The sequence below is a fragment of the Xiphophorus couchianus genome, chromosome 11 (assembly GCF_001444195.1).
Source record: "Xiphophorus couchianus chromosome 11, X_couchianus-1.0, whole genome shotgun sequence".
NCBI classification, from domain to species: domain Eukaryota; kingdom Metazoa; phylum Chordata; class Actinopteri; order Cyprinodontiformes; family Poeciliidae; genus Xiphophorus; species Xiphophorus couchianus.
Genome location: NC_040238.1, coordinates 25,597,738 through 25,623,991, shown reverse-complemented (window position 1 = coordinate 25,623,991; position 26,254 = coordinate 25,597,738). Strand labels below are relative to the sequence as shown.

The 26,254-nt window shown below is 39.5% G+C and overlaps 1 protein-coding gene across 2 annotated transcripts; it reads right to left on the bottom strand.

The window, feature by feature from the left end:
* Positions 1–334: 334 nt before the first annotated feature.
* ints2 (integrator complex subunit 2) lies at positions 335–24,328 on the bottom strand. 2 transcript variants are annotated; one of them, XM_028032136.1, is made up of 25 exons: positions 24,001–24,328; positions 22,554–22,863; positions 22,299–22,437; positions 21,981–22,083; positions 21,040–21,153; positions 20,067–20,197; positions 16,462–16,632; positions 15,682–15,902; positions 15,451–15,576; positions 14,650–14,721; positions 12,951–13,065; positions 12,383–12,451; positions 11,659–11,793; positions 10,361–10,537; positions 9,935–10,046; positions 8,755–8,859; positions 7,558–7,722; positions 7,090–7,291; positions 5,768–5,893; positions 4,639–4,840; positions 4,277–4,543; positions 3,144–3,251; positions 2,864–2,969; positions 1,735–1,911; positions 335–750 (listed from the first exon to the last, which is right to left on the bottom strand). In XM_028032136.1, the coding sequence occupies exons 2-25, from the start codon at positions 22,844–22,846 to the stop codon at positions 569–571; spliced, it is 3,618 nt and encodes a 1,205-aa protein (XP_027887937.1). In that variant the 5' UTR covers positions 22,847–22,863; positions 24,001–24,328; the 3' UTR covers positions 335–568. The 2 variants fall into 2 exon arrangements, with proteins under 2 accessions (XP_027887937.1, XP_027887936.1); XM_028032135.1 differs by having other exon boundaries at positions 9,935–10,049; positions 24,001–24,327.
* Between the last annotated feature and the right edge of the window lie 1,926 nt (positions 24,329–26,254).

Sequence of the window (26,254 nt, the reverse complement as noted above, 5' to 3'; positions counted from 1 at the left end):
TCAGCAAGCGATTTCAACCGCTAACTGTTAACCAGTGTATCACTGTCCCAATGATTAGCTTAGAAGCCATAGATTAAAGCTATTTAGTCGTAATGTTACATCAAAGGCTCCTATAGATCAAAAACTTTTTCTTGCTTAGCTCTGAGTGTTGTTAACATTAAATAAGCCCCGAGTACTTATCCAGACCTACACTGAGGACATGCACTTTCAAAAAGTGAGTTAAAAAGAAGCTAGAAGTTAATGTATATAGTATATACAATGCTTTACATAACAGGCTCTCACTCATAAATGAACCCCTGGATGTTATTTCTAAAGATAAAAACTATGAAATGTGTTTATTCTCAGACAGCCACCAGATTATTTTTTATTATTTTATTACAAACAAAAACGGTACTAAACGCTCCCCACAGTTCACAGCAACATTTAGCTGCATTAGCTTCGTGCTGTAATGTGCAGAGAGTGACAGCACCCCTGTTAGGAGTGTTGGACAGGCAGCAGGCTAGCTGTCTCTTCAGGTCAGGTCTCTCTGCTTCCACAGAATGTATGAAAGTCTTAATGTGTGCTCAGTCTATAGTCCGTGAAGCGTGGAGCTGATAATGTCCATGAAGGTGGCTTCGACGCAGTAGCAGAGCTGCACGTCGGGGTCGGCGCCGCCCAGCTCCTCGGCCGTCTTCTGGGGCAGAGTCAGCTTGGAAGAGCCTCCGCCCGGAGCTGCGGCTTCCTTAGGTTTCTCTCTCAGACTCTGGAGGCCTGGGAGGAGGAGGAAGCTTTTATTTCTACTTCAGCAATAATAAAATGTTTTAAATGTAACCAGTATCCACTTTAATACATGTAATCTCAACATTTGTTGTGTTTTGGAGGTCTTCTGGTAAAGTGTGCTGTAATTCCAAGATGGAAGACTATCAGTGCCATCATCAAACTTGACAACATCTCAGGGAACTTCTTACTACTAAATAAATATATAAATCTCACTGGGCAGGCGAGAGCCTCTTGTGGCGTCATAATAGTGCGCCAACAAAAGAAATGCATTAGTATGTTTTATAGGTCTGAACCAAATAATCGGATTAATTGTGATTAATCAATTATTGAAATAATTATCAATTAATTTAGCAATCCATTAATCATTAACTGGAGTATATAGACACACAAAAACAATTTTGCTGAAATACATGCAGAGCAGCAATTAAGCCATTGATTAACCCAAAAATATCAATAATATCAATACCTAGTCTGTATCAGTATCGGATCGATACTAGTGTAGTAAAATCAACCCTTTAGTTTCAGGTTTTTATTTTATTTTATTTTTGGTGATATACTTCAAAAAAGATTTTGTTTTGATTTGTTCTCAAATGATATTGTTTTGCACTCTGTATTCTGCATGAAACAACACACACCAATATGTTTTGTTTTTCTGTTGTTGCTGTTTATCATGTAAATGTTATTAAAGTCTTTTGTAGACACAAATACAGTACTTCGTCCCGAATCGGTCCTGGTTTTAACAGAAATTATAAATAAAAAATTAAAAGGAAAAACCACAAAAACACCTAAAGGTCAGAAGTTTGATTAATGTATCAAACGTAAATAAAAAGTATTTGCGATATTTACTTGCATTTATTTTGCAGTTACTTGGTTTCAGATCGATTGATCGCACACCTCTAACATTTAACACCTGAGCAACATTTATTTTTCTTAGCTAACGGTAAGCCGAACAGTCAAAGTAACTGTTATACTTACGGGCAATGAAAGGGTCGATGTCTCTGACTTTGGTGGCCACATCAGAAGCACAGACCTGGCCCACTTGTACCAACAAAGCTGCCACGTCATCATAAAGAGGAGGGAAGGCCTGACAGAAAGCCACCAGGCACGGCAGCGTGGGCATGAAGAAGGAGAACCGCTTGGCACGATTCAGCACTACAAACCACAACACACACTTATGAGTCCAAACAGCAGCTGTGCAAACACAGAGCACACTCTTAAGTAGGCTGCTAAATGCCCTGTAATTAAGAGGCATGGCTGCAGTAGCAGCTAGAAGCCAGACGGTGGCAGCATTCTACAGGAATAGCGATACTAAAACACCATGTTTGCTGAATACTAACAGGAGTAGAATGAAAACATCCCATAAAGCAGGGGTGGTAGAACTCATTTTCATTTTGGGCCGTGTCAGGATCATAAATGTCCTCAGATGGCCGGATGGATGGAATAATAAAACCACCCCATTAACAAACTGCTAAAATATTAAATAAAATATGCCTCTGCATTCAATGAGAACTTCTTGGGGGGAGTAATATGGATTTAAAAGTTTTAGGATAATATTTTGAGCTGCTATTGTGGTAATAATAAATGTAACAATAAAAACTATTTATTACCTATTTTTTAGGTAACTGTATGGTTGTTACTGCATGACACAGCAATCACAGCCCCACAAACACAAATACTGATCAAGTAAAAAATAAAACAAACATACCCATTTATAATGCACATCTTTGTGCCACCAGTCATAAAGAAGGATGATTTGTATCACTAAACTGCATTTAATCAATATTTTGAAACTGATTGATGTATACCGACGCCTTCATTGAACAAACTGTTCAACGAAAAACAGAAAAAGTAATAATCCCAAAATTATGGGCAGTTTTTTGGGATTAAACATTGTTGATTGAAATTTATTGTGACGATAAATCAAATTCATCGAAATAAATGATAAACGATACGATAAAGACTCATTGCTGGTACAGTTGATCTGATTGATAAAATAATACTTAAGCACACAATTGGCATCTTGAAGGTTCTGAAACGTTATGGTGGGTTGGATTTGGGCCTCGAGTTTGACACCTGTTCTGTAAAGGAACAAGACGCAGCTGACCTGTTAACAACGTGCCCATCACACTGATGGCCAGCCTGGCCACACTCAGGGATTTGGGTAAGGCATACTGCGTGCACAGGTATGACAGCAGCTGAATTGCAAAGATCTGTGGGCAAAAGAAAGTACACGAGATGTCACTCATGGATGTAACACAATAAATACAGTACATTTCAACCTAGAGGAGCTGCCGGTGAAGAGTGCAGGTCTATCAGGGAGGCTCTGGCACAAAACCAAGCAAAGTTCAGGATTTTATAGCCTGGATGCAGCAGGGAGGACTCACCTGCTTCTCCAGCTGGGGCTGGGCCAGCAGCTCTGGGATGAAGTCCAGACAGATATGGATGGAGGGGATGCCTGCCACAGTCAGAGGCAGTAGAGCCTGAGGGTAACCCTGACGCAAAGGGAGGGGGGGGGAGAAAATATTCATCCTATAATTAAACCATAAAGACAAGGGAGGACGCAGTTGACTCATCCAAACAGTCTTTTTGTGTTTGTGTGTGTGTGTGTGTGTGGATTAGTGGTTTATGTTCTGCAGCGTGTGGACAGAGGTGGATTTACTTTAGAAGAAGCCCACCATATGGCTGTCAGACACTAGTGGGAGAGCTGCAGTTTATTACTGAAGCACAACGTGGCGACTGGTGCAGTCGACGTGATCTGATCCTTCGTTAAAGGGGCGGTATCAGGTGTCTGCCAGCCACATAGCGCCACTTTATAGCAAAATGAAGTTGCTATGTTACCTTCAGTTGTTACAAAAAGGCATATCAAATATGCTAAATATATCAAAGCACCATAATAAATGGAACATTGACCAACATATTTGATGTGTAATTAACATTTTATCGATGGCACTTGACAAAGTGTAGTCTTGTTGGCTTACACATCTGTTGACTATATAATGTTTTTTTAAGCCTTTAAGAAACTCCTGCTCTTTCTGAAACTGCCTTCAGGAAGTCATCACAACATTTCTTCTCTATTAACTCTTTAACGTTTTTACCAGTGTGTAACGAGCTCAGCAGATGTGCAGTTCCACCAGGTGTTTGCTAATTGCTACTGGCTAGTCTGAAGGAGCCGAGGGGGGGAAGGCACAGGGGAGGGCTGCCCTGTGAGGCGGCTCTCGGAAGCTGCAGCTGTGAGGAGGAGATCTGTATTTGAAGGCAGCGCTAGGTCCATCAAGGCGTTTTGCACGGCTGAATGGTTGCCATGGGAGACTAAAGGATTCCTCAAATGTGCAAGAAAGAATCAAAGCAACACTGCAGATATGTTTTTGCTGAGGGGATAATATTATATAACATGATGTGAAGCTCAGAAAGTCGATTTTACATAATACTGCCCCTTTAAAAGCCCACAGCTGCTCTGAGCACCAGAGACTATTGCTGCTAAGACTTGGGAGGGGAAGTAGGACAAAACTGTATTTACCTGAAAGTGAACTAGCTTAGCAATGTTTGGGTCAGCAATGAACATCTGATGCAGCAGACAACAGATGAGGCACTGGACTTCCCTCAGGTCACTGAGCAGCCCCCCGTCCGGCTCGGTGTCATCCACGCTCCCTCTGCTCGTCGACAGCAGGCTTCCTTGTTTTGGGCCCTGATTGGTCCTCAGAAGGCTGTCTGTGGCGACCCCCAGCAGCTGCTCTTCGGAGGTGGACAGACAAATCTCCAGGAGAATCTGGACAGCCGCGCTGTCCTGCAGGCCCCACAGAGACAAGTGGTTATCAGGTTATCGGACCCCCTGCGGGTCCGAAGATGCAACCCCAATGTTTTGATGAGTGTTTCACTCACCTGCGCAGCCAGAAGGGCATTCTTCAGCTCCTCTCTGGTGACCTCGGGCGTGTCTGGCTGACCGGGAGCCGCCACGTTGGAAATGATCTGATTCTGCCGATCGAAGTCGGCCGTCTCCTTGAGGTGACACTGAAGGTAGGCCTTGGAGGCCAGCAGGTATCCGTTCAGCATGTGAAGGACGATGTCCATCAGAGGGGGACATCTAATGAAAAAATGTTTACGACATCCATTTTATTCACTTTGGCATCTGCTTGGGTCTCGATGTCTGAATCAGGGATGTAAGTTATCGGTTAATGAGTTAATCTGAGGTTGGTTGATATAATCTAACAATTATTTGATAAGCAGCCATTTTCATGAAAGGCTGAGTTTGCTCTTATATCAAAAGAGATGACCACCATTCCATACAGGACTACATTTTTCATAATATGCTGAATTACAAAAAACATTACATTTTAATATTACTTTGTGTCGGCTGTATTAAATACTGAATAAGAAAATTGTGGTTTTCTCACACTGTTAAACTTAGACATATTTATAAAATAAAATATAACAAAAACAGAACCTCTTAGGTTGCTGAATAGAAAAAGAAAAGATGAAAAGAAGAAAATATGTGAAACACTTGATTTCTCATGAATACAGAGATGTCTGTGGTTGCAATTGAAGGAAATTCATTAACTTACAACAGCCCGCAAAATCAAACGTGCTTATTAGTATCATGGTTCCCCCAAGCCCCCCCATCATGTTGCAGTTTTTATGTGTTTTTTCCTCTGCTTTCCTGTTATCACATGTAACGCATCAGTAATGTTTGGTTGAGAAGTTTACGTTGCAGCACGACTGAATGAGGTGAAACTTAAGTAGCTTGTTGTTGTGTTGATATCTTAAAACAGAACTGTTCTGGTATGGCCCCGCCATCTTTGTTTCTGTATCAACTGGCTCTGCTTAAAAGTTACCAGTGGTGCCCTCATCTGGATGATGCCCAAACTACAACACTAAAAGAAGGTCTAAGTGGATGTTAATAGTTAATTGATTAGTTCATTTTAATCTAATAAACCATTAATCGATTAATTGTTTGCATCCCTAGCGTGAATGTGGCATGTTTTGATGATGATGATGATGATGAAGTGTTTACCTGTAGACCCTCTGATCACAGCGCAGAACAATCAGAGGATCAACCATCAGGTCGTTCTGCGTGTACCTCTGCTGCCGGAGCAGCTTGGCTGAAGGTTGAAGAGCGTTTACTGTCATCACCCACAACCTGAAACAGGAAGAGAAATAAAAGAGCCTCATAAACGTCACAGGCAACAAAACTGCAATAAATAGTCCAACAGCTGCTAAAGTATTCTGGGTTTGTCTTTACCAGCTTCAAACACCTGACTGACATTTTTGCCCTATTCCACTTTGTAAAGTAGCTTAAGCTAAATCTGATTGGATGGAGTGAGTTTGTGCTACAGTGCCCCCTATCGGACGTTTTTGTTTTGATGAAAACGTTTTAAAACCCATCCCGTGTGTACAGTATATATATTTTTTTTATGACAGGTATTTGTTTATATAATGTTTGTGAATAAGGACTAAGACATTTAGGGCCATAAGTTTAATATGTAGACACATTGACTAAGTTTTGTTAAAAAAACGCTACAAAGACAACTTCCTTTATTTTTCTTTTTAACTACTGAAATAAACCCAGTAAACCACATCTTTGTATGACATTAATAGCGTAATTTACTAAAACTAGCTTATGGAAAGTTCGCCCCCGTCAGGGTGAACCAGATATTGATCTCTAAACAGCAGGTAGTGCTGCAGCTCCAAGCCCTTCAAGCGTCTTGCACACTCCTATTAATCAATGTATCTGTGTGAAACCTGACACCGCTGCCCTCCTCCCAGCTTCACCAGGACCCCTCTCTTCTATCTCTGCAACACTCAACATAAGAGGGAGCATGGAAAGATACTAAAGTCATCGGGGAGGCAGCAATCCCTCACATCTCCTTCATGGAGAGTTTTCCTGCCCTGAGCTCTTCTTGTTGCAGGCCTCCTCTGGATCGATAGGTCTGCTTAGGTAACCGTGCTCCTTAGAGCCCTGGGGCGCATTGAGGGCGACCCTCATGTAAGCAAGCAAGTCCACCCACACCGTGAGTTGCTTTGCTCGATAGCGATCTATTCACACAAACAGTGAGCGTGAGGCCTGAAGTTAAGAGCAACAACTTCTGCCCTGCAGGTTTCGCTTTAACCCTTTGACTGAGTCACATTCTTTAGAGGCAGAACATCTAGTCATCATCAATATTCAAGACCAAATTTAGCAATAAACTTTTAATCTGGAAAAGGATGCTTATTTGGAGTTAAAGGATTTCAAACTGGGCAGAATTTGATAGAATTTATATTATTAATATAATACAGTAAATGTATTCTTGTGTGGGGTTTTTTTAAAGCGTTATCACATGGAGCACCAAGTAGCACCTGCGGGGCATCACAGTGTTGAGGCCCATCCAGAGCTTGTTGAGGGTCTGCAGCAAGCGTCGGGGTACGCCGGGCTCCAGCAGCAGGGCCGTGCTGGCTGTGAGGGCCTCTGCGTAAGGGATCAGGTCTCCAGGTGAGAGCAGAGTTAAATGCTCCAGGATCCGCATGAGCCTGGGACTGCTGGAGGGCAACTTCTGGAAGGCTGGAGAAACAAAAGGTCGCATTTATCTTCAAGCTAAATAGCTTCTTGGTGTCTTTCTGCAGTAATTTCTGGCTCAGCTGTGACAACAAACAGATCAAACTGTTGCTGGACAATTTCACCAGGCTAGGGAGCAGTAAGTCAGTTTCCTTTCTGGTAAAGGACTTTTAAACTCTCACCCATTTCTGGTGAGAGTTGGACTCTGCCAAGGATGGATGGGCCTAAAAATGACTCGACTAAACCTGGTTCTCCGTCCTCATCAATCTTACCTTGGTGCAGTTGGTTCTGGGTGTATCTGCAGGTATTACTGGGAAGCATCATTCTTCTGAGAAGGGGCAGTGTGCCCGTCACCTCCTCCTCACACACCCAGTCCTCCACTAAACATAAGTGAGGGTAGTTGGTGGCCAAAAGTCTCAACAGTGCAGAGTGCAGACCTGAAATCAGCAACAAGTTTGTTTGTTTTTTTTAAACTTTCCACAAAGTAAATGAATTATGTTTTCAGAAAAATAAAATTAACCAACTGTGGTTAGTTAATTTTAGGTTAGGTTGGAAACTAAAAAAATTCAATACACCAGTTTGGACCATCTCTTGTGTGGATGTTGCTAATGAGTGAAAATGACTCATGACACTTTTTTTTAGCATAAGCAGAGGCGGGTAGAGTACTCAAAAATTGTACTCAAGTAAGAGTAGCACTTCTTCAATGTATTTTTACTCGAGTAAAATTAAAAAGTAATTGTTCAAGAAGTTACTGAAGTAAGAATAAAAAACATATGTAGTTCAAAAATTACTAAGGAACTGATCAGAACATTTGATTTAATATTTAAAACTGATGTCATCCGACAGACAAAAATGTAAAGTTAGGTTCAATTACAGGTATTTTATAAAATGTATTTATTTAAAAAAATAATAATAATGAAAACAGTAATGAATAATAAATAAAATATAAGAATTTGACATAACTTCACATTCTCTGTCTAAAAAAAATTGTTTAAAGACTAAAACAATGAAAATTGATCAAAATAAATAAGATGTATGATTTTGCATATGTTGTCAATATGTTTTATTTCACATTACTATTTCACTTCCTAATAGTCTTTAAATATATTGTTTAAAAAACCCAATGTAGGGACAACTGCTGAAAATTAGCCTATAAGCACCATGATACAGACATGGAACTGCTGTTTTATTCAGTTTATCTATATAATAATGTGTCTGTCCCTATCAGTTAAACAATAAATACTACCCACCTCTGAGTATAACTGACGCATTTAGTCAATTTGTCTTCAAATGTTAGTAAAGTCCTGTTTTACAGCAGCTTCAAGAGAAACGGAATTTGGCTAAAAATCGGTATCGGAGGGTCAAAAGCCTTAAAAAACATCTGAAGATCAGAAATTCTAATCGCTGCGTCTTTAGCTTTTAACAACCCGTTAAGTCTAATGAATGTAGATATCACATTGGAAACTCACCCCCCAGCTCCTGCTGCAGCCCCTGGGCCTGAGTAACCAAGTACTTAATAGGGATCTGGTCCATTAAGGCTGCGGAGTAAGACTTTGGCTTCCTCTGCATCAGTGCTTAAAAAAAAAAGAAAAAAAAAATACACACACACTGAGCATCAAACGGTGAACACAGAAGAAGGACAAAGATTTGATTTGGTTTGTATAAGGGCACTAAAGCTGCAGTGCTGATGAGTTCAAGAAATTCAGAAGTGATCTTTCTTTGACGTGGGTTCATTACCACGCTGATGGGCTTCATTACTCCCTCCTTGAAGGCTATGGGAGCACTTGGGTAAGCACAGCAATTAAAGAGATGAGCATAAACTCTCATAAATCTGGCCTAACGAAGGGCGAGAGGAGCGCCCATCATGTGGGAGAACAAACATAGACTATGTGGCTTAATCTGGCTCGTGTGTGTCCTAGTTAGCTGTGATCCCACAGCCACCGGACTTGGCTGTTTGTTGGCTCGCCGTTTATTCTCAACGAAGTCGCCGACGCTTGGTGGCAAGAGAGAGAAAGATGAATGACCGCTCATCTACGGTGGAAGCGTCTTCTACGAGATTAAAGAAGTCAAACAGCTTCCTACCTCCTCTTGATGCCTGACAAATTCCCCTCAAATGAACACCAGCGACATTGTTCAGTGAAGGAAGTGACAGTGGATGAGCTACAGCCTTTTCCAACAGAGTAGGGATGCACCGATGCACTTTTTTCACTTCATATACTGAGACAGACAGCTGAGGTTTCGTACTGATCCAATACACAAAGACAGCGCTGAATTGATTTAAAGCACTGAATTTTTTGAAACACAGAAATAAATGTAAACTGTAAATTTATTTGCACCAATCATCAAAGGTGTAAAAAATAAACTGCAACAAATCTTTTTTTTTTAATGGTTCAGAAAGTGTAATTAGGAATTCTACATGTAATGTAAAAATAATAAATCGTGAGGTCGCTCAGAGCACAGAAGCATAGAATTAGACTGAACAGATCTGCCCTTATGGATTAGACACAATGTCAGAGACGTTTGATGATTAGAAATGTTTAAATATTGGTATCAATAAGGTTATTAATATCGGATCACTGTATCTCTGCAACAAACAGGAAGTGAGCTGACGTCACACTGGGAGGGCCTGCATGATGCTTTTTGTCTTACCCAGCTGTTTAGTGCTAGCTAGCAGGTTCTCTTCAAAAGACAGGATGTAGTAAAGGATGAGCAGCTGCGTGGTGATGGAATAGCGTTGCCGTCCTCCTCGACTGCCATCACCCTGCTAAACAAAATATTAATAAAAGAAGAAAAATTACTGACTGTAGGTCAGAGGCCTAGTTAAAGTCCTGGTCTCAAGTGTAGCAAGAAAACAGATGTTCACAGATGCTCGGCATTTCAGATATTTGACAAATGTATGTCTCTAGAAGTGCAACACTGGTAGAGACGAACCATAAAGGGCTTGCAGACTAAAATAAATCCAATTCACACATAAAATTGAAGAAACATTGAAGAAAATGTGATGCAGTGTCTGCTGTTGTTAATTTTCTAAGTTGCAGAATGAGATTATTGCAGTACCGGTCGGGAATGACTCACCCCTGCTGAGCTCTGGAAGACATTGAGGATCTCCTGCTCAGTAATTGGCTGATTGGTTGCCTCGGGGTTGGCCTTGGACGCTGGAGTGAGGATGGAGTTGATGTAGGCATCGATTAGAGGAATCAGCTGGGTGTGGATTGGCGTGGTTGTTTCACACAGCTGACGATAGATCCAGTCCTGGAAGGTTCACACATATTTAAGTACCGTACACACTCAGGTTTCCTAAAGGATTTAGCTCTGGGTCTTCAGGTTGCCATGGTAGAAGGGTGAACCATATGTTCTCATTTGGCCAAATGTTTTGGATTCTTATCCAGTTAAAACATCTTATTTTCTATTAACTGGCAGAAAACATAAGATTTTATTTTATTAAATGTCTTGTTATTCCAAGGAGTTCATAATGCCAAGCACTCTAAAAGAGATTCCCAGATCCACTGGAAGAGCCAAACCAACCTTAGTTATAAAGTACAAATTAGCACATCAAGGAATGACCAAAGTGTTTTTATTTTACAAACATAAAAAACCAAATAAATGAAATTCTAAAGTAGTAGACCCAAAGCATCTCAAATTCTCCACCATACTGATAATCAGGTCTTGTTCCACTTATTCATCCAAATCCTACAGTTTTTACTGGCAAAAAAAAAGGTTCATATCTGCCTCATATGACCAAATTCCCAGTAGAGTATAACAAATGTTTAACATATATGTAAGTTTGCAAATTATAGGACAGAAAACCGATTTAAAGAACAAAAAATTGGTTCATAATTCATCAAAGCTGTCATCCCTCATCATCTAGATGAAGGATGAAATTAGTTTGAATGATTTCTTATACTTTTTTATAATAACTGCATTTGCAGTTTCCTTTTTTTGTAGTCACTAAATGTATTGACAAAATTTGCTCAATTTCTCATTTAGAAATTTAGCAAGACAAATTTCTCATAGACAAGGGACAGCAGATGAAAAATAGCCATTCTTGTGTTATCATATTCATTGATAAATAAAGTCACTGATTACTAATTAGAAGTTGCTTGAAAGTCTAGTCTACTTAAAAAAGTATAATAAAAACCTAAAATTAAGAGCAACAATAAATATGCCATCTGGGATTTTGTTAAAAAAGAATTCCCAAATTAAAATGTATATTTCTTTTGTCAAGGAAAACATGATATTACAATAAAATATTAACCTTTTTACAGATTCTAATCAAGAGTTCCATCAAATTGGTCGACATTTACAAGAACTGGTAAGACGATGGAGCTTTGACGCAGCGTCTAATCTCAGCTGAATGTTAGCATGAGACGAACCTTAATGGACACTTTGTGCTTGGTGAAGGCTCTGCTCCGAAGCAGCTGGTAGATACAGTGGATGGGAAGAAATCCGGTGATGTTGGCACTCAGGCTGTTCGTCACTGCCACCCTCACAGCATGAGCCGTAACCACCTACACAGCGAAACAACGGGACACTTAAACACAACTCTTTAGTCGTTTAATCACTGACTAACTAGCATTCTTGAAAAGCAACGTGTCACCAGATTATATCATATGATTAATTATTTCTAAATAAATGCAACTGCCTGATTTATGTTTTGTTTTTCCTCTTCATGTTGCATTTCTTGACTAATTCCACTTAAATCCGCCCAAATGCATTTTACACATTTTTTTCTTTATGTTGTGTCTAATGCAAATTATAGTCCGGAAATTATGGTAATCTGTTTCACCTCAACAAATAAAAAAGCATTTTGTAGCTGAGGAAAAGTCCGGACACCCTGTCCCCTGATAGATAATCTCTGCTATGGTGTTCAAATAATTATGTTCATGTTCTTTCTAGCAAGCTTTATTTTAGAGAGCAGAGTTCTTCCTCACACATCTGTCGTGGAAGTTAAGCTAGTTAACCTAAAATGGATTTAAAACATTCATGTCCAAATACTTTAGAAGAGGCTGACATGGGGTCTTTTTTTATTTTTCCTCATCGACGTGTTTAATACCTGAACTGAAAATACACGCCGGCGTGAACGGACAACATAAATACCTGCTCCGTGAAAATCTCCTGAGTGAAGATGGTTTTCATTTTGCTCAGAGAGCTCGGCTTGATGGCAATCTGCGAAAAGATAAACCGGACAAAAACAACAACAACAAGAAAAAAAGAAAAGAAAACAATGAGAAACATCGACACCGCAAGGTTCGCTGCGACTGAAAACAACCTCCAGGCAAGCAGCGCTGGTATTTTGTAATTCCCTCCTTTCATATTTCATAAGAAAATTCTACATGGCAGGCAGAGCGCTGAATTGAAAGGAATGCCCTGGGGGTGGAAACAAACAGGCTCTAAATCCAATTACATTACACATCTTAGTGGAAAAACACACTGAGACAGGAAAACTACTTAGATCGCGGGGAGGAAACAATAGTGCACTTAATAAGTAATAAAATGGCAAATTGGCCACAGGGTATGATGCATCTTGCTTGATGTGTGTATGCTGCAAGTGTGTCATTAGTGTTATAGTGTGAATGCACTGCTGCTGCAGATGAGAGGGAGGAGAGAGGGCCAGTACCTGGTCAGTCAGACAGATTTATTGATTTAAGTCTCCCTCCCACCTTACCTTCATCCCCAAAGTAGAGCACACCAACTCAATAATGGAGCTGAGCTGGTTGCTATGGAAATACATGGCAACCAGTAATAGCATCTCTCCAAAAGAAGCAGATACGCCTGCAGCACTGTAAGAAAGAAACGTGCACACACACACACACACACACACACACATATATATGCATGAGAGGCGACTGAGGATAGGCATCGAGGCTTGTGCATAATCCAGGATCCTATTGGGACGAATTTTAAATAAAACTGATTCGTTTCCATAATCTTCCAGTCCACACACTGCATCAGTGTAGATCAAACTCCAGCTCAGAGCATACATGATATTATGCACCTGAGTCGCAACAAGGATGAGTCTCTCTGACAGATAAAGCTGTGTGCAGAGTTGGCTCATAATTCTACAAAAAAAAAGAAAAAGAAAATCTAACAGCTAAATCTAACTTTTAGGCACTGGAAAAAAACAACAACATATATGCAAGAATTTCAACATCCACAAGAGACACATTTTTTAACGTTTTAATAAACTAAAGCTGAAGTTTTCTCCTGAGGCACGAGAGCAACAAACGTCCAGAGCTATGCTAACAACAACTCAGCTGTGCTGTGATTATGTGAACTCATTGGAAGAGAACTAAATCAGAAGCGGTTTAAGAGATTGTGATTTCAAATATTTAAAACTGGAGAAACAACTGATGAACCTTGGAGATGAGCTATAAATAATACCATCCATCCATCCATCCATCCATTTTCTGTTCACCCTTGTCCCTAATGGGGTCGGGAGGGTTGCTGGTGCCCATCTCCAGCTACGTTCCAGGCGGGAGGCGGGGTTCACCCTGGACAGGTCGCCAGTCTGTCGCAGGGCAACACAGAGACATACAGGACAAACAACCATTCACACACAACACACACACCTAGGGAGAATTTAGATAGACCAATTAACCTAACAGTCATGTTTTTGGACTATAAATAATACCTTTAAAGTTAATTTCCTAAAATGCTTTCACATACCAGCTAACACTCCTTCAATGCTAACTACAAGTAGAACCACCTCTATTATGATTTTTTTTTTTTTTTTGCTAATCTGAATGTTTACAATATTGTTTTGTACTTAATATAAAAAAAGGTCTCAAAATATTTAACATGCATTTCTGGTATGGAGATTTCCTGGATCCTTTTTAAATTATTTATCTACTCTAAGAATTACATTCTGATTTCATCCTTGTTGAAATCAGAATGTAATTCTGATTACATTCAGAATTAATGTAATTCTGAATTACATTATTGGTATGTAACCATTCCAGTGTTCACACTGGAATGGTGACACACTAGAAATGATTCCAGTGTTCTAGGCGATTCCACACTGGAATCACCCAGAAATAAATACAAATCTCATCATCATTTATTTGAAGAAAAACAAAACAAACAAAAAAAGATTCATGAACATGTTAGTTGGTTTTTCATTAAAAAGGGCAAAAATAATGTCTGGTAAATTAATTAAACAAACCATAAGTAGAACACACACCTGTAGAACCTAACAGCTATATTGAGATGAAACTCAACATTTTACGCAACGGTATTCATTTAGCCAGACATAATGACTACCTTTATTGATATTTAGCCAGTTGAAGAGATTCAGCTAAACATTAATTAAACAAAAATATGTAATTTGCACATTAGTATTTTTTCTGTTCTTGACGATGTCTTACCTTTCAAAATATTCCTCCTCTTTGATCATCCAACTTAACCACATGACCATAAGTTGTTCTTGCTCTGGTGTGCTGCACAAACACAGAGGTGCGAATAGTTGTAATAAAACTTGAGAAATAAATAAAAACAACACTTAAATAGACTTTTGAAACAACATTTTAGCAAATATACTCAGATGAAGGTAATAAAGTTAAATTATTACAGACAGGAAATCTGAAAGTTACATTATTAGCATTAGGGATGCACCAATCCACTTTTTTTCACTTTCGATAACCGATCCGATACAAAAAACAGTGTTGAATTGACTTAAAATGTTTGTTTTCTTAATACAGATGTAAATATAGTGAATTACACATTTATTTGATAACTATGCACGAGTTCAGCAAACCTATTTTAAATATACCAATAGTTTCACAAGCTTTTAAAAACAAAACAACTTTAATCTGTTCAGTCAGAGTAATTAGGAGAACAACAGCCAATAAAGAAACTGACAAAAACAATACAACATGTAAAAATAAACTGCCGCTAGCAAGTGGTTAAAGTGCAATTAGGAATTCTAAATATAAGGTAAAATAAATAATAATGCATGACGTCACTGAGAGCACAAAGCATAGAATCAGACTGAATAGATCTGCTCTGATGTATCAGACAAATTGTCACCGATACTCAATCTAGAATTTATTTTCCATACGAGAACCGATACAGATATTAATATTGCATCGCTGCATCTCTAGTTCACATACAGTAGGTGTTGCAGGGCATTAAAAAACAAAACAAACAAAAGAGAAAACTTTATGTACCTGACCAGGGTGGGGAAGGCCAGCAGCTTGCAGAAGGACAGAGAGACAAAGCGAACCCCAGCAGGAGTGGCTGGAGGTCGGCTGGTCATCAGCTGCAGCAGCTGCTCCGCTTCTTCATCTGTAGGTCTAAATACATGTCCAATTCAAGCCAAGTATCGCACTCGAATACAAACAAAAGGTGAAAAATAACGACCCCAACATGAGGACAGAATGACAAATGTGGCATCTCACCTGAGCCCGGCGATGCCCATGAGGGCGCAGTAGAGCCGGAGCAAAGCGCTGGCCTTCACCACGTGCTCCTCCCTGAGACCGGAGTAACCCGAGCCGCCCCCGTCCTCCACGCTGGCGTCGTTGGGCACGTGTGTGCTGCGCGAGCGTGGCAGGATGGCCACCAGCTCCAGCAGCAGCTGTCTGCGCATCTGCCACAGCACGGAGCTGCTCTCTCTCTTCCGCTGGCGGAGTGAAGAGAGGTATACCTCTGAGCCAAATGCTGAGCTCCCGCACCACAGTTGCCATCACAACATAATCCTCTTTTAGCCTTTTTTAGCGAACTACTAAACTTACGTATCGTATAAAAACCATTATGAAGATGAATGACGTCACTCACGCAGGTAAGACTTTCTTGTGAGCTCCGAGAATAAAAATAGCTGAAATAACTGAATTCTTTTCAGTTTTCTGCTCCGTATTCTTGGTTACAGAAAAACATGAAGCTAAAGGTGCTGTTGACGCTAAATGTTTTCAAGACTGTTCTTACTGATTTGGAGAAGGAATCATCTGTCTGTAAATGTTTTACCTGCAGAATCTTTTCACTAATTTATTTGTTTTCTGTTTTGCTGTGGAAGTAAACTCTGTATACTGCTGCCAAGTCTTGAGCAGGACTCTCTTATGAAAGAGATTTTTAATCTCAATGGGATTTTCATTGTAAAATAAAAGTTAATAGCAACAAAAATATATTTTCAGGAAAAGGTGTTATGAACAATGAAACAATAGAGTGAAGAACTTCTTGCTTACCTGTTGTCCGTTGCGAATGAACATGCTGAACCAGGTCCGGACTTTGCTATTGGTTCCCAGGAGCAAACCGCTGACATAAGACACAAGCGGGCTGACGGCCTCGTCCGCCGTGTCAGGTTTGTAGTCCAAAGTAAGAGCTACGCCAAGACCAGGCAGGTGGCACTCTTCCACCTGGACACACACAGTAGAGGGTTTATCACAGGGCTGGGCAATGCAGCTTAAAGATGAAACCTCTCTTTTCTTTTTCCTTAAGTTTTTGAGTTCACATCTGACAGAAAATATCTTGAAAAAGGACATTGGTGAGAAAAAAAAAAATCTAAATAATAACAAAAATTTATAAAAAGTTTCCAAAAAATAAAATCTTCAAACATAGAAAATTTGGTTAATCGGTAAAATCAATTTATCCTCAATTTATGAAGATGGATAAATGACACCCCGTTGGATATAAGCCTGCTATGATAAGCAATAAATTAATTAATCATGCGTTTAATTAAAATGAGATAATTTCCATTTAGACAACAGCAGTTAAAAAGATTCCTAAGGTTGTTAAAAAGCCAGCATTTTGAAAAATGCTGTAAACATTTGACACCCAGTATGAAGTAATTAGTTTGCACCTTTTCTTTTTCCTTTTACAAACATGCTAATTGGCACTTTTGCCATTTTTCTAAGCTGTCTAAGCTGAATGATCAATATTTTTTGAAACACAATTTTGATTACAGAGACTTCATAATCCATTTTACTTATTGTTCTTTGATTGTTGGGTTTATTTATATTGGATAATTAAAATGTTTTCCAGTTCCACTGTAAAATGTTCCTTATAGATTAAGGTGTTTTTATCTTTGAAAGAGTGTACTTGCATTAATATCATTATTGTTACATTAGTTGAAAATGGTCGCAAAATGACAATATTATCGTTTATCTTAATAATTTGTGGGATACTTTATTGCACAGTAAAACTTGCTATCGTGACAGGCCCAGTTGAATAGATGGATCTGCAAACAGACGGAATAAAATAGAGGAAAAAGAAATGTGTAAATTCAATTATTTGTCTTCCATATGCAGCTATTCACTTTTTAAACCCTGATCCAACCCCCAAGACACTTGAATCCAAGTCCATATCTTTCCAGACTTTTTCAAACTGCGTAGGAACCCTGAGATGGCGATCAGACCGTGAAACAGTCGGGAAACTAAAAATACTTTTAAGTACAGCTTCACGTTAACTCCACAGCCCTTCTGTCTTAGCGGAGCTGTGCAGGAGGCAAGTCGTGCTGAGGCATCATTCTGCGGAGCGATGAATTTTCACAACCTCCCGGGGCCTTGTTTAATAACTGACCTAATGCTGCAACCTCCTCCACAGGAGGAGGGAAAGCGAGAAGACAAATTTCTCCCCCCAGGGTTAGCACCGCACAGAGGATCACAACATAAATCAGCGAAGAGACAAATCTCTTTTACTAACCTCTACCACGCGAGTCCATCTTGGTAGAGAGAGAGGAAAAGAAAAAAAAGTTGACAGCAAAAAGGGCCAATTACACAACAAGTGTTCAGACTTAACATACAGCAGACAAACGTTACTTCCAAGATCAGGCGTTGATTTTATTTTTGTTTTTAAGATCTCATCACTTTGCAGAGCAGAAACGCAGACTGCTGTAAATTAATATGTTACTAAGGAAGTCTGCTAAACCACTAAGGATGTGTGATTATGTTGGAATCACACTCAATATTTAATTCCACCATGTTTCTACAAACACAACAATCTAGCGACATAAACATGTCCTCCCGCAAACATCTTCCAAGAAAGAAGATGATGGAGAGAGATGTGTGACACGTATTTATTTTAGATTAGCCATGAATAGTAATGCAGGGAAAAAAACATTAAGGATAGCAGAGTGAGGTTGCTGCAAAAGTCTCCAACAGAGAGATACTGTGCCAAGAATGATGAATCCATCCCTCATCCAAACATTTCAGGGAGAGATATACTGACTTGCTTTCATTATGCTTTCCTGACCTTTTATTCCCAAGAACCTGAGAGAACTCTGTCTGTATCTAGAAGGTTCTGTTCAGGGGATCGACTGTGAAACCGTGGAGAATATGGTGCAAAAAAGGATTCTTCATAAAATTAAGAAAAACATTAACAAACCCCAGCATCCTATTCGTGTGATTGTTATACAAGAACAGTGTGTCTTCAGTCAGAGGCTTCTTCAAATTTGCTGTGATACAGACCGCTACAGGAGATCCTTCTTGCCCACAGCCGATAACTACAACATTTCTTAGAAGAACTGTTGATAATATGATATGATGATATGACTCAACATTTAATTTGGAATCAATTTTTGAATTTGAATTGAACTGATTTGATTTGTTGGCTGAAACATGCAAGTGTGTTGAAAAAAGCAAATGAAAAAAAGTTAAATCACCAAAAGTGTTGTGATACAAAAAAAAAAAGAGATTTACTTAATAAAGTACAGTATGTACTATTTTTAATTTAAGAAATAATTAAAAATATTTAATTATTTAAATAGAAATCAGATTGTAGATCCAAATCGTCAGATAGTTTTTCCACATGTTCCTGTTTAAATGAAAGGCATCCAGTATGCTTATTATTTTGGGCTCGATTGAAGAAAATTGAAAACAATATTTTGTCTGTTTTCAGAAATAAAATCAGGATCTAGCTCACTCTTCATTTGATGTATTTAACCAAGTTTTAATACAGCAGTTAAAAGGAGATTTGGATGCACGAAGGTGTACTGTAGTTTATAGGTCAATAAGTAGATCTGCTTCTATTTATTATGAAAACAGAAGGAAATCAGAATGCTTGGAAAAGATGATCACTTTGTGTTGCATCTGACATTTTTGTAAGTAGTTTTGATTTAAAAGTACGGCTGGACAACATGGCTGAAAAACATGTCACAATATAGGCGTTTCACGTCAGTCGATATGAATATTCGTTAATATCGATAATTCTTGATTCATTTTTTGTTTTAGATATCTGAAATGCTACCAAACTGGTCGGGTGACTTTTCCTGTTTTATCCTCAGTTTTCACTCCAAGCCGTCTTTCTTTTCTTAAGAACTTATGAGGCACGGTGGAGAAACATGAAACTGCTTTTGCACGAGTAACTGAACAGGTTGTTGCTAGGTAACCAGAGAATGAGTGAGTTTGTTGATGCCACCAGGCTTGCTTAGGTGGCCGTGAGAGGTTGAGCAGTAAAAGGTTTTCCTTCTGCCTACATCTCCCAGAATGCTGTGCGGTTCTGGATCGGAGTTCAGTTAAAGTTTTATGTATTGAATACTCTATCCGATGTATTATCTATTGATTTTGATCACATGTCAATCATGATGTATTGGTCACAAAAAACCATGCCAGAGGCCACAAATGCCTCACAAGCATCACTTTGAGCATCCTCCGGCTAAATCAAAAAGTACTCTCCCAGTTTTGAGGGCTGCTGGGATACCTTTCTACCTTGATAATTAGTTTTCACTCAGGTAGATGAAGTGGAAACCGAGAAGGATAAACAACGACCTCCATAAGATCTAGCTAGGTTCAGGGAAAAGGTTGCCTGTGGGCTATGTCTGGAGTCTTGTGATTACATTAACAGGGCAACTTACCACCATGGCTCTGATGTTCAGGGCTTGTGAGGGGTTCATCTGACAGAGCTGCCTGAGGGCTTCGGTCCTGCGCCGACCCCCCACACTCTCCTCGTCCTGACGCTCCCCGTTCTTGATCAGCCCTCTGCAAACTGAACCCAAACACACCAGCGTCTTAGCGCCTTTTAAGGCATTTGGTCGGTTTTCACATGCGGAGGAATTCCAATCAGATGGTTTACCAAAACAACAGCCTTGGAGACCGTGATTTCTCTGTTGCTATGGCCAGGTCTCGCCCTCCATTAGCACCGTACACCACTGAATCATGACTCATCGCCATCGGGGTGGGGAAACGCAATTCTAATCTCATCAGGGAGGCATTATCTCATTTTTCCTCTAGTTCCCCCCACAGCAGACGGCTTATAAAGTAAAATGTTATGACTGCATAAGACTGTGGCATGTCCTCAAATCATATCAGTTTCTCTCTCTGCTGAATCTAACATCTTTTTTATGCATTGTGGAAAAAAAAAATACTCGCGAAGTTTAATTGACTATCAGTTGTAGTTAAAAAGAACTGGCCTTGATGCTTCTAGACGTCCCATTTATTACACTTAGGCTTTATTCTCAAAACGTGTTTCAAGTCAAGCAGAAAGGATTTCTTGATGCTAACGCAGGAATACTCTATTGACTCTGCGCCGACCCTGTTTGTGATAAGGAGGCACTGGAGACAACAGAAGATCTCCTCTAATTTGCTTCTTAAAGCACACTCGGCTCTCTCCGTGAGCTGGAGAACTCAATGTTTATCATCAAAGACAAATGCACACACCCTCGGGGACTCTGGCGCGGTCAGAATTAAGAGGGGAACCGGCTGAAGTGATGCAAAAGACTAAAAGTTTAAAATTACAGTGTCCTTTAAAAATAACAAACCAATCAGTGTTGTTTCCTGAACTGCCACTGTTTAATAAAGACATGCGGCCCTCCGAGACAGATGGCTTACCTTCGCTGAAGCTGTCTGGGACATTAGCAACCAGCAGGCACATGAACCAGTCACCGTTGCGGACGTGAAGCAAAGCCTCTGCCACATCCACGACGGGCAGCAAAGATGGTAGCTCTGAAAGCGGGACAGAAAGAACACAGAGGCTTATATATACATACATCCCAATAATGTTGCATAATATGAAGGAAATATGTGATAATACTGGTGAATGTTGCAATTAGAATATTAATTGTGATAAGCTTTGCTTTGGTTTCACAGTAAACACCCACATAAGGAGCCGTCTATCCAGGTACTGAAAAAAATAATAAATTTCATCCCAATGACAAGGTTTTACGGGCACAGAGAGTCCAAATGCATGCTACTACTTATTGCAGTCAAAGCAGTTCTTTGCAAAATGCAAATGGCAAACACTGTTAGTGCAATGACAATAAATCTGCAATAAACCGTGCAGGTCTAGCCAACATCATACTAAATCCTACTGTAGCCAGCTGGGTGTTTCAACAGGACAACAAACAACAACAGACAACAAAACTATTAAACTTCTGAGATATCAAAACTGCTACAGATTTTCGAACTATGTTTAAAATATGGTTTTTGTAAGCAAACAAGCTTCTTTAAATAAAATTATATAGGAAGAGTGATCGAAATCAAGCCAGGACTATTGCCAGGGCATTGCTTATCTCTACAAGGACATTCATCCAAATAGTAGTAGGGTGTATGTCTATATTTGAGCCTGAATATAAAATGAATATATAAAGTTGTGTGAGACTAGTTTCTCTCTTTTTAACTTTTAACTTAACTATTTGATTTTTCTAACAGAAGAGCATCTGTGAGGTCAGGCAATGATGTTGGACAAGAAAGCTTGTTGCGCAATCTCTGCTCTAATTTATCGCAAAGGTTTTCTGTCATCTCCAGAAAAGAAAAAAAAGTGGATTTGTTACCTGCTTGTAAAATACAGAGGACATCTGCCACTTCTTCCAGATAGACGGGGCTCTCGAAGAGCTCAGAAGACTTTAAGAAAAACTCCCCATTGGAGTCTGTCACCTGAAAAATAAAAAGACAAGAGAGAAATATTCAGCTTTTGCCGGTGAGGAACTGATGGAAATAAATAGTAAGTATTTTTGTGCTTTGAGTGAATAATTTCCACCTAAAATGTGTAACAATAATATCTTATTCTTGTTTTTATACATAAAGAAGCCTCACTAAGACAGCACCAGCAATAAGTTCAGAATGCAGCATAGCCAATGGCATGCAAGAACCTTATTCATGATGGCCAGCAACTCGCTGAGAGTCAGACGGAGCCTTCTGAGGGGATCACTGTGTTCGAACTCCAGTGTGAGTCCGTGCTGCAGCTGCGACACCAGGATGCTTTCACCATTGGAGCCGCCTGCCTTGTGCCTGGTGGAAAATACAAAATATTGTGAAAATCGCTAAAGTGAACACTTGGAATTATGCATTAAGAGTACAGACGTATCCTTCATCAGCCGCTGTCACAAAAAACAAGTCAATAATACCTGAGCTGCTGTTCCTTCCGTGCATCCTGCTCCAATGCGTGGAAGTCCACAGACAGAAGCGCTACAATGGAGTTGACGGCTTCCACTCCAGACAGGAGGCGCAGGATGAGCTTCTTGTCCTGCGCCCATGATTGACTCTGATCTGCGGGAGCACATAGAGCCATCCTCACCAGACAGGGGAGCAGCAGCCTCAGCTCCGGGTCACTTAGGGCTGCAAGACGTACCACGTCAACTTTCTGCATGGCTTCGAAGGCGTAGGAGCTGACAAACTGGAGCCCCGCGCTGTCTGCCATCTCTGCTCGCTGATTTCCTGTCGGCAACAGATTACAGTGCTGTGAAAAATTTCAATATTGAAACAAAGATAACCTGAGCATTCAAAAAAATGTGTAGTTTTTAAAACCTATCTAGATTAGAGTAGCAAAGTAGCTTCAGATGATCACACCATATCTGTTTGTTGGTTTGATGTTGTTTTTCTGAAATGCTATTAGTTTTAAAGCAGATGTATTGGCACACACAACTACCCGTACGTTTTGGGATTCTCAAGATGTGAGAAGGCCACTTGTGTTTTTGATTATGATTTTGTATTCTCATCAGATACTTAAAGCTTATAGATTCAGATATTAAGTGTTGCTTTTCTTAGCCTACTTCATGCTGTCACACTGGTTCTGCTTTTTGGAATTTTTGATTCGACAAGTCAGATGGTATTCAATAACACTCATTTGATCATCAAAACCATTTTGGATTGCCAGGAAAATATATTTTTTAAATAGTATTTTTTAATGTGTATTTTGAGAAAACTTCAATGCAAGTAAGCATACTATTTCAGAGTTCTTGTGGTCTACTATAAACTGACTTAACGCTTATGCATAAGTAACATTTACCATGTTTAAAAACTGCTCAGGTCCAGGGATAATTGATCTGAAAGGGGATGTGTAAACTAACAGCTGTTATTTATGTATTATGGAGAAACACGTACATTCTTAGTCTATCATAGATAACACTATACTTAGGTAGCATTTGATTTATGGCAATGTTTTCAATAAATCTAGTTGCATGTTTGATCGTCCAGTTGCAACAAAACAACATTTATCCATCTAGTTCTTAACAACAATGTGAGGTTAATGGAGTTCTTTACTAATACTCGCTATTTTAACTTAGTGAGGACAATATGTTACTTAAGTTTACAGATAAATACTCCGAAAGTTTTAAGGAAATGTTAAATAAGACATAATATTGGCCAGACGTTCTAATTCTATGATTCGGTGAAGCTAACTGTTAGCTGTTGGCGGCTAAAAAAAAGTCGCTATTTCCCCATGATTTTAGTGCGGCTCTTAGCATGCTAATGCTAAGCTAGACAGAGAGCAACACTCCTGTGTGCTTTACGTGTTGCCTTCGCTGAATGAAACAATTATTAAAAACACGTATATTTAGACAAAGAGTAACTTACCCCACTAATTGAACCGATGCTGTAACTTCTGAGGCAAATTAAACCACGGAGGCCTTCAGACCTCGGACTTGGCTGCGTGCAGTCGGCCACCCAGCCTAACGTCACACGCCGGCTGCCGTTCTCCTGGATGGCTGGGGGAGATAAGTTCGTCCGAGCTGACGCCGGCTATTTTTAAGTATCCTGACCGTTTCTATCTTTCATATTGACACGTCTGTGACTTCCTCTCGTATTTTTAACCCACTGCATACACAGTGGTTATATCCAGTGAGTGAACTGATGTTGTCAGTAGCGCAGTGAAGCAGTGACTGACAGTAACTACAGAGACTGGGCTGCAGGCAGGCAGTGTTGTGATGCAGCTACTGAGATCTGACATTGACACACTGCTTGTCTGCTAGCATCAAACTTACTGTAGCGCTTTAAACTCCCAACATAAGCACATTAAAATGACCTAGTTAATTTTATTTTATACTTAAAAAAATTTTTTTTATTAGCAAAGGTTTGTGTTAAAAAATATTTGTCTTATTACATGGATACTAATAATTCATGAGGTGGGTTTGATACTTTTTTTTTTTTTTTTTACATTTTAGTCTCAACGCAAAGCGCAAGAATATATATGTATATATTTGCGGGACGAAATCTCGTGTTATTAAAAAGGCTGCTTATTTCTCCTTTAAATTGTGTCACATTTGTGAGGAAAATCTTTTTTTTTAGGTTGAACATCAAGAGTTGTGGGATTCCTTAGGCGTGCAGTTAGTTCTTGCATGACCAACACAACCCCAAAGATGTCTTCCTGCAGCAATGTGTGACCACATGCTGTTGTAGATTCTCAGTCATCCAGGACACAACAATCCAAAGGGCTTAAGTAGAAGTTTATCTATAGCTGGAAGGAAGCAGTTAGATAAGCTCATCAGGAAGGCCAGCTCTGTCCTAGGATGCTCCCCGCCCTGACCTGACACTGCAGGTGGTGGGAGATAGAGCAACTCTGGCTGAAATAACATCACTGTTAGGCAATATCTCCCACCCCATGCATGAAGCTGTTGCAGAGCTAGAGATCTCCTTCAGTGACAGATTTTTGGTGCATCGTTGTAGGAGATCCTTCCCCCCAGCCGCTGTAAGACTTTGTAACAGTCACTGCTTCCAACAAACTGAAATTATTGCATCCCTGCTGTTTGCGGCAGTTTTCCTAATTTTAAACAGTGCTGTTTTTATGCACATAGAAACACATGTACAATGTTGTGCTTTTCCCCCTTTAAATTACCTTTGTCAGTTTCACATTTCTTTTAGTTGAAATATGCTCAGACCTGCAAAGAAAAACTCCCAGCACATCTCAAAGACAACACAATAGAAAACCTTTTAAGATTTGAGGACAATTTGTGTGAAAAAATAGATAAAAAATCACACCTGCGCTCTAAAAACAGGACGTTTTCTCCTTCTTCTGCATCCTCAAACAGGACAGGTCTAGAAGTCGTCATTATCAAAACAGGCTTTTCCATCAAATATTTAATTCATTTTGTTTTAAGTGTGTTCAATACGCATTCAGTGTCACTTTGGTGAGTTTTGTTAATTGCCCAATTACAAAGATGCAACAATGATTTGAAATTGAAAGTCATTCTTGCCCAATTTCTACAGTAAATTATAAAATAGTTCAAGCTTTCACGCTTTCAATGTGGTTCATTAAATGTACTCTGATTGCGTAACAGAAAGCCCACTGACTGTGAGGCTGACATGATATATTCACTTAGTGCTAAAGTACAAGACAATGAAATAATTACATATTAACTGAAACACTTGCATAGGCTTTTTGAATTAAATATTTTTTTACATTTAGCTTAATATTTAACAAAATATTTTGATTAAATGACATTTAAATTCTCTTTCTATGATTTTATTAAATTGAATTTTGGCACTTAAGCACCTCTATAGGCAGGACACTGACATTAAAACAGCAAACATTTCACTTTTCTGCGATGATAAAATTAAATACAAATGTAAAACCTGGCAATATAGCTTTTTAGCATCAAAAGAGCTTGACCTACTCCATTTACAGTTTGAGACTGCCACACAGCAACAGTCTTTAGTCAGAGGCCTCTTCAGATTTGTTGCAAGACTGACTGCTAGAGGATGTCCTTACAGCCCACAGTGTCATCATCCACGACGACACTCTGAAGACACTTGCATGATTTGAATTACATTTAATTTCTTCCACATCACAGTTCACCCTCCCGCCCAAAGCAATGAACACAAGCACAGGAAA